Source organism: Epargyreus clarus, unplaced genomic scaffold, assembly GCF_041222505.1.
Source record: "Epargyreus clarus isolate Ecla_fem2 unplaced genomic scaffold, WU_Ecla_fem_2.2 ptg000021l, whole genome shotgun sequence".
Lineage (NCBI taxonomy): Eukaryota > Metazoa > Arthropoda > Insecta > Lepidoptera > Hesperiidae > Epargyreus > Epargyreus clarus.
Window position 1 is genome coordinate 2234241 of NW_027332228.1, and position 20875 is coordinate 2255115.

At 33.8% G+C, this 20875-nt stretch overlaps 2 protein-coding genes across 13 annotated transcripts in view; both read left to right on the top strand.

Annotated features, from left to right (window-relative positions):
- Positions 1-10946, top strand: part of LOC140750746 (very long chain fatty acid elongase 7) — a 44614-nt gene extending 33668 nt beyond the window's left edge. For all 5 annotated transcript variants that reach the window (XM_073084450.1, XM_073084449.1, XM_073084448.1 and 2 more), the window contains exons 6-8: positions 1900-2036; positions 8770-8834; positions 9413-10946. In XM_073084450.1, coding sequence (XP_072940551.1) covers positions 1900-2036; positions 8770-8834; positions 9413-9653 — 443 coding nt within the window. In that variant the 3' untranslated portion in view covers positions 9654-10946. The remainder of the gene's footprint in view (positions 1-1899; positions 2037-8769; positions 8835-9412) is intronic.
- Positions 10947-15065: 4119 nt separating this feature from the next.
- The window catches only part of aus (argus), a 115695-nt gene continuing 109885 nt past the window's right edge, over positions 15066-20875 (top strand). For 3 of the 8 annotated variants that reach the window (XM_073084112.1, XM_073084120.1, XM_073084113.1), the window contains exon 1: positions 15066-15387. The gene's annotated coding sequence lies outside the window, so the exon portion shown is untranslated. Of the gene's footprint in view, positions 15388-15419; positions 15437-20875 lie in introns of those variants that run through there. The other 5 variants (XM_073084114.1, XM_073084117.1, XM_073084118.1 and 2 more) reach the window with 3 other exon arrangements.

The following is a 20875-nucleotide window of genomic DNA, read 5'->3' on the forward strand; positions in this document are numbered from 1 at the left end:
TTTTAAGGTTTGGTTTAAACTTAAATAGTGTTTTCTGATCTTCACTACATAGCTGCGCGAATGCTAGTAGATAAAAATATGTTAGAATGGAAAGAGAAGATAAAAAGAAATTAAAATAGCAGAGACTAGCGTTGGTGAAAAAAAAATATTTTTAATTATCCTAAATATAAATTTAAATATCAAAACAAGACGAAAATTAATTGATAGGTTTGAGAAAGCACCCTTCAATATATGAAAGTGAAAAACTGCCTTTAGCAGTATTTCAAGAACCAGGTTGAACTCGTTTACGATCCATTTACGTAAAGCTCACACAAAATACTCTTAAGAATTAAACAATTCTTTGCTCGGTTATCAAAAAATACGTAATATACCAATACACATCGATATACTCGTCTTTATTAGTAGTATATCTATGCCAATACACCTATTATGTTGCACACAACGATATTTTTATATACGTCTTTATCTTTCCTATCCACATAGATTCTTTGAAGAGATCACTTCCTTTCGATACATTTTTACCCTCCGCAGTCCGAAGAGAGAGTAGTTTTCGAGCTTAACTTTCATAACTTAAGACATATATACAATGTACATACATATGTACATTGTATATATGTCTCATTCTTTGGCAAGCCTTTCAGCCCGAACAGCTTGACGGAATCTAAATATATATAACTCAAAGGTGACTGACTGACATAGTGATCTATCAACGCACAGCCCAAACCACTGGACGGATCGGGCTGAAATTTTGCATGCAGGTAGATGTTATGACGTAGGCATCCGCTAATAAAGGATTTTGATCAATTCTATCCCCAAGGGGATAAAATAGGGAATGAAAATATTACTTCATATCGCGAGCGAAGCCGCGGGCATAAGCTCGTTTAATATAAAGTGTCGTTGATTTGTCTAAATTGTGCGTGCGACATAGGCTATATTTTTAAACAGTCAGATTTATATGTTATAATAATAAGTTACATATTTCTTTATTATTTCTATTCCAATAGTTTTTTGAAAGTGATCGCTTCTCTTTTACATGCATTTTGTAATGTGTATTACTGTATGTGTCCACATTACTATTAACACATTTCAATGTTAAGTAATGTAAAATAAAAAGTATAAATTACATTATAAGTATTACGCTTTACAAATCTCAAAAACAATTGGCCTTAAGAATTAGATAGTAACCAATACCATTAACATTGACTTCCATTCTTCAATAACACGATCGAAGATAACATGAAAAGTATAGCAATACCTAATTACAGGCAATTGTACATTGACCCACATTTATCACGCGACAACCTTCCCTATTGTCTTTTTTATGTTGAGTGACCATAAATGAGACACACCTTTTTGACTTTTAAAAGCTGGTGCTTTAGTTTGGAAGGTGGTAAGGCATATGCAGCATTGTCTCGAGGAACAATGACGCATCGCTGTTCGACTACATAGAACTGTTCAATTGAAGTCGCTTACAGATGTTCTCTTGCTCTCTGAATGAATTTACAAAAACGACACCGTATGTGCTATTTTGTTAAAAATTAAGGAACCACACTATCGCTTTGGGACGGACCTGTAATGATATGTGTTTGTGTAAAATAAATAAAATAAATAAATACATTTTCACGGCGGTTCATGTGCTGTTACGGTTGAGCCCCTATATGCATGTAGCGTAACCCCGACCGTGTCTGGCACGTTAATGTCTGTAGTTCTTAAATATATTCTAAAGTTTTTACATAAATATTTTACCACTTTTTAGGATTCCATATACAAAGAGTAAAATGGGACTCTATTACTGAAATTCGTCCGTCCGTCTGTACCACCAATGTATGGAATCATCCCTGCGCGAGTTCGACCAACTTCACCATTTATTTTTATTTATTTATATTTTTATCTTTCAAGGCGGCCACGGCACCTTCTCCAACATCGTGAACAACCTGGTCCACGTGATCATGTACAGCTACTACATGATGGCAGCCATGGGGCCCCAGTACCAGAAGTACCTGTGGTGGAAGAAGCATCTAACTACCATGCAACTAGTGAGTGTTATTGTTTTTTTTATATATACATACCTATACCTTTCAATTTTTACGTAGTTATTCAATGAAATATATTGAGCGCCGACTTCAGAACTATGTAATAAACTTACATTTATTTGAATTATTTTTTACTTTGTAGTGACATAGAATTCGGTTCTTTGTTTTTTTTTTGTTAATTTATTTTTTATACCATAAGAGTGGCAGATGAGCACCTAGTCCACCAGATGGTAAGTGACTACTGTCGCTCATGGACATGTATAATCATTAATCAACCAAAGATAAACTTAGGTTCCTACTTGAGGCCGACCACTGATGCACCGGTACCCCTGACGACTAAGCTGAAATATCTTGGAAAAGTATATATCCCTTACCACACCCTTCAAACCAGAACACAGCAGCGCTTAACACTGCTTTTATTAGGCAGAAATACGCGTGTCGGTGTTGCCGGAGTCGAACCACAAAGGGTTTTACCACCATTCGGTCTGCTCTACGTATACCGAGTCGAATTCTCTGCGTAGTACATAACGGCCATAAGGTTCTGTTTCTCCAGCGAAGGCCTGACAGAGAAAGGATACAGCGTTCCGCTCTACCGTGTCGAAACTGCTGGTGCAAATTGCATAGTGCAATGCTCTAGGTTAATGTAATAAACTCTACAATTTGACTTGTTAGTATGATATAGTGTATTTATTTAAGTACTCAATTAACGTCAATATTGACCCGTGTGGCGCAATTTGAAATAGGGATCAGGGCAAAGTTTCCGAGTTCATATCCCAGCTAGAAAAATAATTTCGACAAATCGGCTGTTTTGTGAAGACGGCGAATAAACTAATACTCAGAATAGAAATTTTCATTTTGACAACAGGTGTTTGAATCTCCGCCTCTCAATCAAGAAGATCTGTAGTTTGGATTCCAGTCAGACATCTGTTTTTGAAAATTATAGGCATTTTTACATGATCAATTATCACTTGATAAAACGAAGAAGGTAAACCGCGTGCGAGATTTTTTTTAAAGTTCTCAAAAATTTGTGAAGTTTACCAATTCCGAATAAGCCAGCACGGTGGTCTATAGTTTAAACTTTCTTACGGTAAGATTTGCGCCCATTAGCCCATTAGAGGGACATTAACGGGTCTAAAAGATGAAGTTGAATAATAAAACAGTTTTACTTGCTTTTTCCTCAAAAAAAGGCCCAAAAGAATATGATAGACTTTTGAAACTAATTGCAACTGTAGATATTTTCAATTGTTTATTTTGTGAAAGTAAGAAATTGTGGACGGTGCAATTAATTTTGAATTAGATGTGCATCTCAAATAAAAGATGCATTTAATATTCACGTTATATAAATGTGTGCATAATAATTGTCGAGGAGATTCAATCTTAGTCACTTTTTGATTATTTTATTTTATTTTTTTGATGTTTAAAAACTTTTACTCTAGCCAGACTACTACTGTCTCTTAAACACAAATTAATATTCCTGCTTTATAAGAACAATATTAAAAATTACTGTATTCTACTTTGAGTAATGTAGTAATGCTTACACGAGGCGGTCCAACTAAGTTGTAGATTAGAACCGCACCTGTGACAAACCTCAGGTAGAAATCTACATCAGAAGTAATACAACAATTAATATCTCGATTACTGCATAATGTGTAGTCACTCGTCGTCAACCCATCACTGTCCCACTACTCGACACGGGTTTCCTCTTTGATCAAGAAGGATTAGGCCATAGTCCACCGCGCTGGCCAAATGCGTATTGGTAGACTTCACATACCTTTGAAAACTTGTTTTTTTTAAACATCTCTCAGGTATGCAAGTTTCCTCACGATGTTTTCCTTTATCGTTTAAACAGGTGATAATAATTTCTAATACACACTTTAGAAAAATCACAGGTGCGTGCCTGGGATTTGAACCTCGGACCTCGATCGAAAGGCTGAGTTTCAACCACTAGGCTATCTGCTTAGCCACTCAGTTTCCTAACAATAAATCAAAAATTAGAAGTATTGTTCGGTTATAACAACTTGAATCATTATCATAAGACACGCACACATAATCCGGTGATTTATATTTCCCTACAAAGTTTGGTTATCGAAACTACACTTAAGATCTAATTACCGATATTACGATTATTAAGCATCTATTAGAATATATTGGAAAAGCGAGGAAAGTTGGTAATATTCCTACTTTTCATATTCTCAAGGATTTTATTCCAAGAAAATGTTAAGTGGAATTCAATAGTTATATTAAATGTTAATAATTATGATTTTATAGATAGTTAATAAATAATGTTTCATAGATCCATCATAATAACCATTAACAGACTCATAACATGGTACTTTTGCTAATACTATAACTCCAAAGACTAAATGTGGCATTTAAAAGTAGCTGCTAAACAAGGTGTTCCAATTTAGTATTCAGTTTCTAGTCCTATCGGGATTAGATTACAGATGTCCATGTGAAGCAATGGGACATGTTATTTCGATATTACATTCGGCATTACGACGCACATGTTATTTCGGCGTTTCCTTTGATTTCTCTATCAAACAATACAACGAATATCTAACAGTAGTACGGAGCCCACAAATCCGACTTGTTCTTATCAGATTTTTATCTAAATCGAAAGTTGAATGTACTCGCCGATATTAACCACGAAACGGTTGACATTTTACAAATCCGCTGTATCATTTCCTACGCAATGCAACTCAATGCAGCTCGCGATATCCTGCTAACTTTCGCAAACAGTCACCGGAATGCTAGGTGTGGCGAATAGATGTTTTATTGGGGATATAGTATCAATACATTGTAAACGAAAGTACCAAGAACGCCTTGAGTAGAATAACGATTTGACACTTGACGATTTTCTTTAATGTGATGGAACCATTTGTGGTCCGAGGTCCTTAACCACAGCCTCACCTATTTCTGTCTATAATTGCAGTTTTAAAAGTAAGTGTGTTCTAATTTGACAGGGCGAATAACAGAGACATGAGCAGTTTTTAATTAGTTCACAGGGATAACAACGTATCTTTGGCAGATTTCATATAGGCCTAAAATCTTATTTAGACGATAACAATTATTCAAAGACAGCAGAATACGGCAGCGATTACTTACCATCTAATGAACTACATGCTCTTGTATTATCTCTATTTCAAAGTAAGCTAATTAATAGTTCATTATATCTCAAGTTAACCATAGTGGAATGTGCTTTTAATGACTATACCCTCAGCTGGAGGGGTGAGACTGAGGTCTGACGCAAGCGCATATCTCCGCAGAATGCTAGGTACGGTACAAATCCTTTTTAGTGTTATACGTTAATATTATTCGTATCGCTATCCATAATCCTTTCACATTACACTGATTAAAAAAGAGTCAAATGAAAAAGAAATGCGCTGCTTTGCACCAAAAGATGACCTTCTATGTATCTAGGCTTTGTCCTATAGCGGTATAGATTACTTATTGTAAAATCACTTCGTATTGGATGATTACGGAATACTCCAAATATCAAATTGCTATCACTAGCGGTTTGGTCTGAGCTGATCATGACCTAACCAAACAATGAATTGAGACATTCAGGGGCTTTTAGTTCTTAAGCTAACGTTATTTCTTTCCATGGTACAATCGGATTGGAAGAAAATCATAAAAGAGAAGACGCGACATAGAAATCAATGAATTTCTTAATAAAAAGACAAATTGGCTTATAGCAAACCATGACTATTAAGCGACAGTTAATCATTCAGACACTACGCATTTAATCGCCAATCAAAAACCCATAATCTTTAATAAAAATACGATGAACGTAGTCGAATATTTAATACTAAAAAGTGAAAGCGTGGAAGCCAATGCAAGGGCTGGCGCTGTTGAAAAAAGTTCGAAGTGAAGTGTAAAATATCTAAGTGTTGTGAAAGTCATACGATTGACGCACAACTACTAAGCAAAAAGATAGAAAAATGCGTCTTTGTCATAAATAAACAACACTGTAAAAACAAACAAAACAATCGAACCTAGTGAGAACTTTTGACAAACGTTTAACTTTTCATGATGGTATGTATGGTGTGGGTCGAATGATGGGACAAAATGTAAGTTGTAGATTGAATTGAAACACAGAACACTTATATGATTTAGATGACAGTAAAATCATATGATATTATTAAGCTTATCTCATGATAGATATATCATGTACGGTGCCATAACTGGTCACGGATTTCTTGCGGATAAAAATTGGCATATTTTCAATTTAATGTCTTCGATAAATTTGAACTTCTGTTATCCAAAAATAACAACCGTAACTAAATGTTTCATGTATCGTATCGAAGGTGGTAGAACCCTTTGTGGTTCGACTCCGGCGTCACCACCGCCATACCTATTTCTACCTAATAACAGCAGTGTTAGGCGCTGCTGTGTTCCGTTTTGAAAGGTGTGATAAGGGAGACAGACTTTTCCGAGGCGTTCCAGCTTAGTCCTCAGGGGTAGCGACGCATCTGTGCCCGATTTCAGGTAGGAATATCTAATCCTATCTGGGGTTGATTACAGATGTCCATGGGCGGCAGTAGCCACTTACCATCAGGTAGACTGCATGCTCGTCTGCTACTCCTATATTTTAAAAAAATAATCTTAGTACAGGAGCAACAATAAGAATTATCCTTCTTATTGTTGCAGATACCATCTAACACTGACTCCCCATATTGCTTAACTTTGATCGCTTCTACATAAGCCGGGGCTATGTGCGCTTCATGCTTACATGTGACATTACATCCTCATCCTGTACGTTTCCTACGCATGATGTACTCATATATTGACCAATTTCCAGTCGGATTGCTTGTCGCAATTTCTTCAAACCGGTCTTGATCGCTCCTTACGGCAAATTTATTCGCATTTCCACTACGTGACCCGTTGGTGCTAAAGTCTGATGGTGTGACATTCCAATCAATTCATAAAAACCGTTTTCTTTCACAACTATTAAAACTAAGATTAAAATGGAAATTGCATATATGTACATTTTTATGGAGTATGTTATGGAGTTTCATTAGTCGCATCGTCTTCATATCGAAACACCTTGTATCAGTTTCGTCTAATCCAGAGATCAAAATTTCACAATGTCTGCTTACTAGGCATTAATTTTCGATCTTTGGTAAACAAAGCGTTGGATAGATTGTTTTTTAATAATGAAAGGATATTTTTTTCTAAAAAAACTCTCAAGGAAAATTATCATAATAGTGTCCAGCTAGTCTTAGTTCATTATGTCGTGTCGTGTACTTGAGCCAGCTTTCGCAACTTGTGGTAGACTTGATAATAGTGGATCTAGTTCAAGTTATTGAAGCTTATGGCCGTAATGTATGTAATTTACGATAATGGAGCAAAAAACATCGCGAATTGAGATCGAGCAATCGCTACAATACGTCATCTAATGCGTTTAGGTTGTTTTTTATAGAATTTAAGTAGCAAATAAAAGTAGAATTCAAGTATTGTCACCCTTAGGCATTTATACGATTTCAAATCGAATTGATGTTTTACCTGAATTAAAAACTTTACCACAACTCCCACAAACAGGCATAGATGTACTCGTAGCAGTGTACTAGTAGTGTACTGTAGTGTTGCCTACACACGTCGTACGACGATACTATTGTTAGATAGAAATAAGTAAGGCGATCGGAAGTCTATCAGATATTCAATTCAAATCTGACACAGATTATATATTTTTTTTTATTTAATTTAATTTAATTTAACAGATTCCATTGATCCATGTTTTATAAACATTAAAATTTATATATGAATGCGTAAACCTAACTAAATGTTTCCATTTTTATATTTTTATCCGATTGAAGAGAGTAATGTTTTCGGAAGGTGCGTATATGAGGATAGGTATGACTCGTTCTTTGACACACCTTTTAGGCCGAACAGCTTAAAAGATTTTAGCACGTGGGTGCCATTAAAATCGCCTAAATAATTTGAGTGAAATAGGGTATATTTTTAAGGAGTCAACGTTTTTTTCTTTTAACTAATTTCATTTATCACAGTATCTTTTAAGCCTGCGCGTAATCGGTTTGATTGTACTTAGGTACTGCGTGACTGCAACTAACATTTCAAGTAGTCGTACCTTTCGTAATACTTGAACAGGTGTTCACAATTTACAATTAAGCCCTAATGTAACTAAAATTGCATGTCATTCTTATTAATACAAACACAATGTATCTATGCAACTTTTAGTTATGACTTTCATATCCATATCTACACTAATATTATTAAGAGGAAAACTTTGTTTGTTTGTTTGGTTGTAATGAATAGGCTCAAAAACTACTGGACCGGTTTTAAAAATGCTTTCACCATTCGAAAGCTACATTATCCACGAGTAACATAGGCTATATACTATATGAAATATATTTGATAAATAGATTTTGAGGCGGTATAAAATTTGCCGGGTCAGCTAGTTATTAATATTGACAACAATTTGTACCAAAGTGTTATAGTTTTAAAACGTAGTTTTCAAAGAAGTTTATTAAATGTTTGAAATTATATCAATATGTAAAAATTATAGAAAGATAAACAGTCCAATTATACATCCTTTCGAAAATTATCTACGTTTAAAGTTTAAAGTTTCTTATTGCTAGGCGTTCATATTCCTTAAATCCTAAGCAACTTTAAACCGTTAAGTGATCGAAATATTGTGAAATAAACGGTCACGTTTATTTCTACTACATGATTTTGTATTAAACGGACATTAATGTAAATTTGTTAATCTTTTCAGGTCCAATTTTACATGGTGTTGTTCCACTCTATCAGTGCTCTGATCTACGACTGCGGGTATCCAAAGTATGTATAATATGCAGTTCTTGCATTTTTTAATGATGATGATGATTATAACAGAAACAAAATAAACAGAAGAAAGCAATAAAATATGTCCTCGTATAACGTCAATAGTAAGATAAATTGGCAGCTTTCATCAAGAGAAAGAAAGAATGTGTTAATTACATCTGTTAATTGGTATTTATGATATAACACTAATTAACATTTAAACCTGACAGTCCCAACACAAAACTTTAACGTAGATCTTTGAAATTGATGTGTGTGTTGAGACTTTCGAAATTTCAAGTATGTCAAGTGTCGATCCTTCAATCATTTCGTCGATTTGCTTCTCAATCTATCAATGTCTGTGTATGAAGAGAATTAACTTGTCGTACGTACTTATACCGAGTAGTTGCAGTATTCATAGCTACTGTCGACAAATTTTAATATATTTTTTAGCTTCTACACAATACACGGCTTAAACACTATAAAATCATTATTATAAATTAGAGGCTCCAATATACTCTTGAATGTAGATATTAAAACAGTATATACAAAGAAAAATTGACACTGACAATGTTTGAATGATTATACTATTTTTTCAGACTCATCGCATCCGGTCTGATCCTCCACTCGGCGATCTTCATCATCCTCTTCACGAACTTCTACATCCAGGCCTACAAGAAGGACAGACGGAAACCGGTAGAAGCGTTCAACAACAACAATAATGGCTACACCGCCAACGGTCACGTTAAGGCCAATGGTCATATCACCGAAACGAATGGTCACATAAGAAACGGCTACACGAACGGTCATACAGTCACAGATAAAGAGAAAGTACAATAGCCTTCGCTTGTTGTGTTTTTATGTTATTGTTACGCTTCTAGTATACTTGTAGTGACAGACGATAATAGTCATGGTGGAAGTACAGACGCAGCTGGGACAATGTACGATGCAAGATGATAGAGAAAATAATTTAAATAAAATTCAAAATATACTGTGACAGAATTGTAAAACAAATTGATATTTTACTAAAAGTAAATTGGTGTTTTATATTGAAGTTATTTTACAAAGATATAAATACAATAAAAGCTAAATAGTACCGATTAATGGCTGAAGCTCTAAAAATAAAATGAATTAGAAGTGATGAAACCATTTACTTAGAAATTTAGGAAACTTAAGCTTTTATTGAATCAATAAAGGCTTTTGAGTTACTAAATTCAACGAATGTAATGTAAGAAAGTAACTAAATGATGAAATTTAAGTATTTTATCCATCAAGAATCTAGAGTGAATAAGAAATAGTACTTCAATAGACTGACGTTTTGAAATGTACAATGTTGTAAGAGGCTCTCCTTTGAGGGCTATAAATAGTTGTAAATGTGATTTTAGTTTCATTATTGTTAATATTGTAAATAGATGAGAATCTCAAGTATTGTTAGAGTTTTAGAAACTTGTTGTTTTGATACTCTACCAATGAATTTTATACGATTTTGGATTATTTACACCCTCATGATAATGTTGTAAGTAGTTAGACAGAATAAATACAAACGTTAAACAATTTTTACAGTCCCTTTGTTTTATAATCAATTGTATACTTAACAAGTCACAAATCTTCTGCTACGAAACCTTTAATTTCATTTACTATTTCATTTACTTCAAAAATGACCTTACCTATATTAAATTGTTCAAACTTTCGATAATAACCAACTCTTCTGTGTCCATTTGAACTTTCTCTCACAACTTAATGTTTAACTACCTCAAGTCTTCCGTCCTATACTGTAAGTTCACTCCGTCCATTAAGCTTTATTTAATTTAAGTTAGCATTAATTGTAAATATTTTAAATTATTATGTTATAAAGATTGTATTTCATGTGTAACGTCATATCATTTCAGCATGATTTCTAGACTAGAATACGACAAGAACGCACACTTATTTCTAGATTTTGTGTAGTATAGATTTTTTAACGGAACCAAAATAGTTTAATTCTTGATCCATTGTCGGTCTGGATCTTTGCTCTTCATGAAAGTAGGTACCCTCTGGTATGGCATACATTAAGATGCCTCAAACAACCGTTGAAAAAAAACATATTACTAGAAATAAAATTAAGAGAAAACGCTAATTGCTTGAATCAATGTGTGTCTATTTGTCTAATACACATCCATTATTCACAAACAAATCATCTTTAAACTATCAAGTCATATTCTTAGTCATTTGATGATAACCTGTATTCATAATCGTCATGAATCAAATCATTCTCATGTACCTAACATGAGAATGATTTATTAGAAGGCTTTCCTTTGTAATGCCTAAGCTAATACCAGTTATTACTGTTGGCATGCCGTATTATTAATGATAAAACTGATGGTAATGAGATATACGTAATTACAGTTACTTTGTGTCCAATAGATTTCTATTTTCAATATAATATGTAGTTGATATAGTATCGTGTATATAAAGTTTGTTCTAGTAAAAACCGTTATCTTAAATAGAAATATAATACATCCTCACTCAGACATTATAGAGAATTAGAGGCAAAATGGACTGCTTTTACTACTGAAACAATTCATATTTTCATAACCTTATACTGCAAATAAGTTAATTAAAATTATGAGGTCCTTTATAGTCGTCAAATTTTAATAAAATTATGTGGTTCTTTATGGATGTCGTCAACTTTACAAATATTTTTCTTACAAAAGTATATCACGAAAAAAAATTAATACAATTCACGTTTCATAAAAAACATTCTTGTTGGTTCGAATGTATGTTGAAAAAGTATAGGCAATATTTTTAGTTATTATAATGTGTCAATAACAGCGCTCTCTCCGATTTACAATTCAAGTACTGTTCCAGTTATTTCAAGGGATTCAAATAACTCATATCAAATAGTTATCCGGGTTCGATCTCCAGCCGACCTCACATAAATGATGGTTGCAGATGTCTAACCTGACTCAAGTGTATCATTATAAAGATAAACTTACTGATAGTCTCTATGTGTAGAAACCATTTATTATAAACCATTAATGTGAATGGAAACAATCTCAATGTTTGCAATTTTAATTCTTTTTCTGCGGCATTCTATGTCATGATTTTCGTCATTCTCTTTATTTGTTAAGATCAAAATGCAATTTGAAAATTATTTTGTCTATTATATGAGATAGACCTCAAATTATATCAAACAACTTATTGTTCTAAATAAAGTTCTAAATCATAAAATGTTAAACTCTTTAACTATTTTATCTTTACTTATGGTGGAAGTGTGGGATTGGATCCCACAATTTAATTTGTGACCAATGTATACCAGTCAGTTTTAGAAGAAATGTTATATTGTATTACTTTTATGCGTAAAATGTATAAAATATAGAGAAGGTGCATGTGTATTAAGTATATTAGACATGGTTTAAATGAAATTATGTTGTATATGGTAAAATTCCGTGTGATAAGGGATTCCTATTTTCATCCGAAGTGTCTAGAACTTAACTTAGTTCTTAAGGGTAGCAACTAGCCACGCGTCCGTAGCCGACCCTAATAGCAGTATAATGTTATCTGAGGTTGATCACAGGCCCTTCTCCCTCAGATGAGCATCGTCAGTGAATATTCTTGTCCTCAGGGGTAAAAACGCATCAGTCATCGACCTCGTGTAGGACTGTACAATTTGACTAGATTAAAGACATGGGCTATCTAACGTTAGGTGTTCTACATATGTTATTTTCATTAACTTTATTAAATCAAAAGATAAATTTTATATAATATAGAAAATTTTCTCCTTAAAGACGAAGCGTTATCTATATCTGATTATATACCTAAATATAGTAAAGTGCGGAATTGTTACCGTAAATTACTACATGAGTTTGATACACCTTCTGTATATATTTTATACATTTTTAGTTTGTATATTACTATTGTATACAAGAGATAGCAAGTAAGAAAAGGATATTATTACAATGTAAACATTTTACATAGTTATGAATAAAAACTATTTCAAAGTACCTCCGTTTTCTATTTATGCTTTTCGTCAAAAGTCGTATTCTTGAATATTTTTTAAACTAAATAATTAGATATATAAAGCCTTCAATAAGGATAAACGACTGCTTTGAAAGACACAATGACCTCAGAAGTACATAATATCATAATAGTAATATGTAGAGACATCTGTAGCAAAGTTACGGAACTAAGTTACAAAATGCAGAAGCTTTCTCTTGCCAGCAAGTTAGCTTTCAATTGTACTCCCTTTGCCGACAGATGGCGGGAGAGTCTTGGTTTGTGGTCCCAAACCAACGTAAGGTTAGCTGGTAATGGGTTTCCTCACATAGATGAAGTTCACCGTTGAGAACTTTATGTAGAACTATTCAAAATTCTTCAACTACCTGCTTTAGAACAGCATAGTAGATCCGAAGACCTTTAAAAATATTTACATGTAATTATGGTACAGATTTTCATATTTATTGAATTTGTTAAAAGTAATTGGTTTTTAAATGCATATTGAAACATTCATTATACCAAAGTTATTATCATTATTTACGTACTTCCTTATTTTAAGAAGAACATTTATCGTCTTAATCCAAACAGATTAAATACATATATAGGGCTGAAGTCTTAAATCATATATTTTTATGACGAAACAACAAAATTCAACAAATAGTTATATATGTATACTTCTATATTTTCTTTATTCAAAATGTCGTTCTGTAATTCTCATAGATATGATTTTTTATAAACTTTAACTTAAAATTTATAATACATAACACAAAAAATAAACACTAAATTTATAAAAATCTGTAACAATAGGGCAACACTCCAAAGGTAATTTGTGTCTTTAAGTAATAATTGTGATAAAGACAAGATAATCTCACCCTTGAATTAAAGCACCCTTCGACGATAAGAATCCCTGAAGTGTTTATGATACCCTAATGATGTCGACGAAACGAATATTCGAGTACCTAATCGCCCTTAAAGGTAGGTAGGTAGGTACTTACTTAAAGTAACTTATTGATTAGCAAGATAATTTTTGACACGTACATTGATCGTAAGTACATAATACATATAAAAATATGGAATTTCTTTATTCTATATGGATTATGTAAGTCCAGAAAATATTAGTTATTAAAATATTATTATTACTAAAGTACATATTTTTTACGAATTATTAAACCATATCAATTTAAATAATGGTAACGATAACTAAAAATATTCAATAATTTTAATTAAATACATTGTTAAATTTTTAAAAGTTTTCAAAGGTATATTCAATCCAATACGCACTTCGCCAGCACGGTGGACTAAGGCATAATCCTTCTTATTCTTCGAGGAGAGCAGCCCAGCAGTGGGACAGTAATGGGTTGGTGAGGATGATGATGATGACGATATTGTTAAACTATTAAATATTTAGTTGACAACATATTATTTTTAATTTAGGCGCATGCAGTAAACATGTTAAAATATGGTTCAATCTTAGATGGAACAGAATTACTAATACATACACTTTCGTGTTTATGTTTTTCATATATAATATCACGACAATAAAATCTCTGGGGCCCTGTCGATGTCCCCAAGTCATATTACAGCAGATCCCTAAATACCTGATAAAAACCAAATCAAATAAAAATAAAAGCCTGTTACAACCTCATTTAAGGGCCAATTGGAACGAACTAATTGAAACGAAAATCCAACCTTTAAAATTTAACGGTGTGTCGATAACTTTCGAGGCCCTCGTAAGCCTTAATTATCGCCCAGCGAAATGTCAATAAACTTGACGTTCGGACGTTTTTTCTCCCCTTTCTAATTTGTTAGCCCTAAAATCGTAGCCCTACATTTTGTATTGTGACAGACAATTATACCTTGACCCACCCCGCCCCGCCCGACGCCTGGCTACAAATACACGAAAATGGATATACTGTAACAAGAGGGAGGTCTCGTCAAATTGGAAAGTGTTACAGTGTTACTCTGCATTGAGAAGGGTACAACGTACAGGGTTGAAACACGCACCGTTCCGTCACCTTTTATCCGCTACTGCGAGAAAGAGATGGCGTTACTGTGTGCGATTTTAAGGTACGTTCCGTTCTTTGGTTGATTCCCGTTACATCACGCTAAAGATGTTAAAAAAATAAGAACTTTATATGTATAGTATTTGCAGTTTTAGCCTGTAACGTCGAAGTATGAAAAGCTATTACAACTACAATCAATATTTGAATAGTTGTAAAGGAACGCAATTCAAATCTACGCTGCGCGCCGGCCGGGACACATCCCCTCGCCCGGGGTGATACAACTCAGTCGCCTGTGCGCGCGCGTCCGGGGGGCACGTGTCGCGCTCCATTTCAATTAATCACAAAAAATACAACAAAATAACCAAAAAACCTCACAAGTAACCGTTAAAAAATGCATTGAAACAGTGTTTATGTGTACCATTGAGTGTGCTACAAAAATGTGATGGACCTGTTGTATCGAGTGGTAATGACAAGAAGCTTTGCACAGCGTCCTAGTATCTTGAATAATGATATGAAACAACATTTTGTACGGCGATAAATCGGCCGTAACTGTGCGCTTTAATCGGTAATGTGTCGTCGAAGTTAGGGCCGAGATAGTAAGTTTTGACGGAATAACAAACGGTCTCACATCGAGAGGGTGTTCGTGTAATATGCTAATCAGTGTTTCTTTAAACCCGCACACAAAAACCTCTGCACTAGATACTGCAGTGCGATTTGTGTTGCAAATTTTGAACTTCACAGCATTTCTCTATTCGTTGCTTGATTTGTTGTTGTTATTATATACGGTTACATAATTGACTTATTTTCTAAGTTTTCGTTGTCCAACTTTGTTTTCGTTTAGCAGTTTAGTTTTATTTGAATTGCTTATATAATTATCGTTTACAATCTTCGTAAATGATTTGGATTTACAAAGACCGGTTAAGTCTATTGCATTTCCTATTTCACTCGGCACGTTACGTGTCTAATGTTCCCTTCATATTCAAATCAAAGTGGAATTTGTCTCGCCGATAACGAACGCAAATAGAACAATTTCCTTTGTGCGGAGTACTTGTTAGAGGTAACCGCCTGAGGTGGATTAGATTTAGGTCTAATCTGTAACTAGACTATTGCTCCATTTCCTGCTTAAGGTTAGATACATAGTTTGTACATTGAAGTGCGTTTGTACGAAGTTTGATTTATTGTTGTAATTTCATCTATTTCTTCTGCATATTTTGGTAATTTATATCGAATGAATTATTAATCAATTCAGTAGTAGTTTAGTAGTAGTTATTATCCAGTTCATTAGTAGTGCGAGCGAGTATTAAAGTACCTCCTGTTTATTAAATCATCGGTAGATGTAGATTTTCATCAACGTTTATATGTTTTCAGCAAAACTTATTTAATTGAAGTCTTCGGATGCTTTACTTCCGACGAACGTTCAGCACTAACTGATGTCCTAAAACTGATGTCAACTATTATGAAACAGACATGGGTACAGTCCTATGTGTTGAATAGTTAACAACGGTCACAAGTCGGAAAGGCAAAATTGACTACACAACCATGGCTGCTAAGTACACTTACGCATATACCATGAAGACATTTATTATTGCCATAAAATAATTATTAATTATGATCAAAATAATATCATCGTCTCTTAAAGTTGTTTTAAACTTTTATAACTTGTCATTTACAAAAGATTTTCTTTACTTTCTTAGCAGAAACCTATTGTTTGTTTAAGGAGCTGTAATGTCAAAATTCAAAAATAATAATAAACACTTACAATATTCTCTGTTATTAAAGAAGAATAAGACTATTGTTAAATTAACTACGTTTCTTAACTTATCAAGACAATATTTGATATTTAAGCAAGTGAACCAGTTTTTAAAGCTGTTAGGTACATCTATATCAACCAAAAACAAATATACAGCACATTTATGATAGGAAGAAGTCAAAAAAACAGGTCAGAAAATTAAAAAAAAACTGACCTAGAATCCAAGGGCAAGCCCTTATCAATATGACGAATAAATAATTATCAAGATAGGAAAATCTTTATTTAATAAAGCACATGTGCAGAAAGAAAACATAATCAAAACCTTCAAGTTAAAGAAGAAAGTTTACATCCTAAAACTTAAAAGCTCTGAAACAGAATAACGTCAATGCACAAAGCGTTAGCTAATCAAAAGCTTCCATCAAAGTATTCAGCATTTGGCTCTGCACCGCTCACACGAGCCAAATAGGTCGAGTAACCATTGATTCATTACAAAACTGGTAGTTTTGCAAACTTTTTGAACAGTACGATCCCACAAATCGCCAAAGCGATCGTGAAATTTTTCCATTCTCACACTCTATATCCGTTGTTTTATGTCCTGGAAATAACAGCCGGAAATGTGGCCTTGAAGTAACTGCAATCTATAGATTTATGACTACCCACAAATTGGGTGGGTTATAACCAAAAATCAATCGACGTAAGGTATCAGAGCATTTGTAAGATTCCGAAATCAAACGGTCATTCCCCATTTCAATTACAGCCGGTCTGATCGAACATCTACATGAAATCTGATTCCCATTCGGACCACACTTAAAATCGGTGCTTGAGAGTAACTTGGCATCAATTATCATCCTTAAGTAGTATTCTAGTCCTAGTTGAAGTAAACTTAACCTTAAAATTCAGCAAAAAATAACCAGCATATCCATTAAATATCTTAAACATTTAAATCATCATTTTATCCATAATACTTTTCCAAAGATCGTAACAAACCTAAATAAAATTTTCTTTAAGTTTAGCTATCCATTTATCGTCCGGAACGTCCAAAACAAATTCGAAAAACAAACTAAAATCTTCTGTTCATTTATTTTTGATTCTAGTTGGTTCAACTGCGTAAACAATGGAAATCCGTTCCGAAAATGTAAATTCCGATGCACTGTCCAATTCTAATGCGCCTTGCGTACCCCAGTTAGGATGAAAGAGATATTCCCAAATCCGGAATACGTAACGATGTATCCAGTTAGTTTGGCAAATACAAAAGGAAGCTACGTGCTTCCTCCATTCAGTAATTAATTTTGTATGTTCCCGTCGTCTGTTGTATTCTTTTTCAGTTCTCGTTCATGCAAAGACCTTTGAGCAAAGTAAGAAAATATTTATACTGAGCATCGTTTGTTCGTGTCTTAGAAACTAAGATACAGAATCCGCATCGTATTCTTTGTAATGTGTCACCGTTTGGTGCACCGTTACCGCATCAATCTTAACATTTTTTTACCTACCATAGATAAAAAATTGACAATAAAGTTAGCCGAAATTTAACAAATCTCAACCTTTGGTATTGATTGATATTGATTATTATTAATAATGGGCCTTAAATGAATGGCAATAAAGAAAAACAAAAAACAATGTGACGAATTTCATTTAAAATTAGGACTTTCCAACAGAATCAATGTAATTTATTTATTATCTTCCTAATTGGCTGTAGACCTTCCTAAACCTTGTTGCTCATTTTATGTGAGAGCAACATATTTCAAGCGAAGCGATGTTTCATGTAAATTCATGTGTGGCTTCTTCATTTTATTTTTATTCTAAGGTGTAATGTTCAATTCTAGGTCAGAAAATTGTAAGACATTGTTTTCGCTGAGAGAATGTTAGACTCAAAAATTTATTTTTATACGTTACTACATATTTGCAACTGAAGCTCATTCTATACGTGGTGTCACTGTTAGAATCACACTCAAACCTATTTCTGTTATACGTACAACTACAACGACCTATAAACCTTTTCAATTTACGCTCATTACATTACTGATAAATCTTAATCATTTTTACTGGGTAAAATTCGAAATAGGATAATTATTGCCTAGAAAATTGACAAGTATCGAATTTTTGATTTTTTTTAAGATTGTTTGTTACTAAAGGAATTTGGGAGGGCATATTATTATTTACAATTTATCATTTCATTTTATCACTATTTTTTATCTTCTTGACTCGAAGCAACTGGCACGCGGGGCGTATCAATTTACGATAAGAGTTTTAATTTTAGTTATATCTGCAACTCTTGAAGGTGGTAGAGCTGTCTGTGGTACAATTCCGGTGGCACCACCGCCACTCCTATTCCTCGATAAAGACAGCAGGGTTAAGCACTGCTGTGTTGTGGTTTGAAGGGAGACATACTTTTCCAAGGCATTTCAGCTTATTGCCCAGGGGTAGCGGTGAATCATGCTGCTTGCCTGGCTGTTTTCTATCGAATACATTTTCACAACTTAATTTCTGCTGCCCCTTTCCATCATTAAACATCTAGACGAACCGCGGGATACCATCGATATTTGGTTGATGTTCCTCTTGTACGGACTAAGCGTTTTATCAACTCATTCCTGCTGCGAACCGCCAATGATTGGAACACACTCCCGCCTTCGTTGTTTCCCGATACATACGACCGGGGACTGTTCAAGTCAAGGGTGAATAGTCTACTTCTACGGAAGGGTGTTTTATCCAAGGCTTCATCTCACTTAACATCAGATAACTTTGCAGCCAAACGAAGCCTATAGTAAGATAAAAAACAATCTGTGGCCGACCTCAAGTAAGAACCTCATCTTATCTGGGGTTGATTACAGGTGTTCATGCGCGACAGTATCCACTTACCATCAGGCAGACTCCATCTGGTGTACTCAGATGAGTAGCAGTGGTAGCAGATGCTACTCCCATATTTTTAAAACCATTTTACTATCTTATCGGTAAAGCATCATCATAAGTTATCTGCTATTCTTACATTACTTACTTTCTTACTTTCTTTAGTACTAGTTGTCAGAACAGCAATATCCAGAAATAAAACTAATAAAAGACCAAAACCACTCTCCTCAAATAATGTTAAAGGCGTAAATCACCTGACAATTTTTATATAAAGTGAATTTTACCTTACTAGGAAACTCGCAGCCGTTGAAGATATAAATCATCGAGTATGGGAGAATAGAAGGCAAGGAATTCTTGCACAATTTCGCGTAATTTATTGCCTATTTACCTACTACAAGTATTAAATTACAGAATTTATTGCCGAGAAACATAATATCGAAAGTAATAGCACTTGGTATTGATTGACTGAACTATAAAACCGTCGGCCATTTGTCACTTCGTAAGTGGAATTCTTGCGGTTATTTAAAATGTAACTAAAACTGATAACAGTAACGATTTTATTGTTAATTCAGTATCAGATACTCAGTTGGTTATGATACTAAAAATGCAGTCCAAAAAATTGTATACCTGATCAAATTTGTAATAATTGTTGATAGTTTGCCTTCCGATTTTTATTAAACACATATTTAAAGATCAATTAGTATGAACACATTGATAATTATGACCTTACATTTTAATTTCCAGACAATTGAGAAACAATTGATGTAAAAACATTACTTGAGTTATCCAAGTCACCTCTTGAATTATAAGTAAGATGAAATCATAAAATGTTCAGTGTCTTGTTTAATTGAAGCCTTTAATGGTTATCTTAAATAATATAATAGTTATAATATCCGTCCATCATTTTATATATTAATCCATATAATACAAACAAATGAATATGAAAAGTACAACATCTTGAAAGAATCATCCTATAAGCCACCCATGATTAAGCAAAGAACAGATAAAAGTTCAATAAACAGACGCTACGTAGCGTTTCGAAAACAGGATAAAGATGCTTATATTTCTTAGCGGAGGATTAGACAAGGAACTAGTTTCAATAAAAAATGCTTTGAGAGAAACCAATGCGAGAGACGACGAGCCAAAGGGAATAAAAGCATCATGTGAACGAAAATAAGAACAAGACGCCGTCTACAACTTATTTCTTTCTCCGGAAGTTATCAACATTTCGACCGGTTTTGTACCACTCTGTTCTTACAATAAATTCAGTACCACTTTGTCTGTTAGTTCTTGAGAAATTTACATTAGTTATCCGATTTCAAACACGTCTGGTCGATACAAAAAATGTAGTGATCCCGTTCTTGTTTAAGAGTGTATTGTGCGTTGATAGACGTCTTTTTATTTAATTTATGTTTAATGGTGGTCTGTTTTTTGCTGTACAAGCTATACCCAACATGAACGCGTGATCGGTATATTCGCTAGAATCAAAA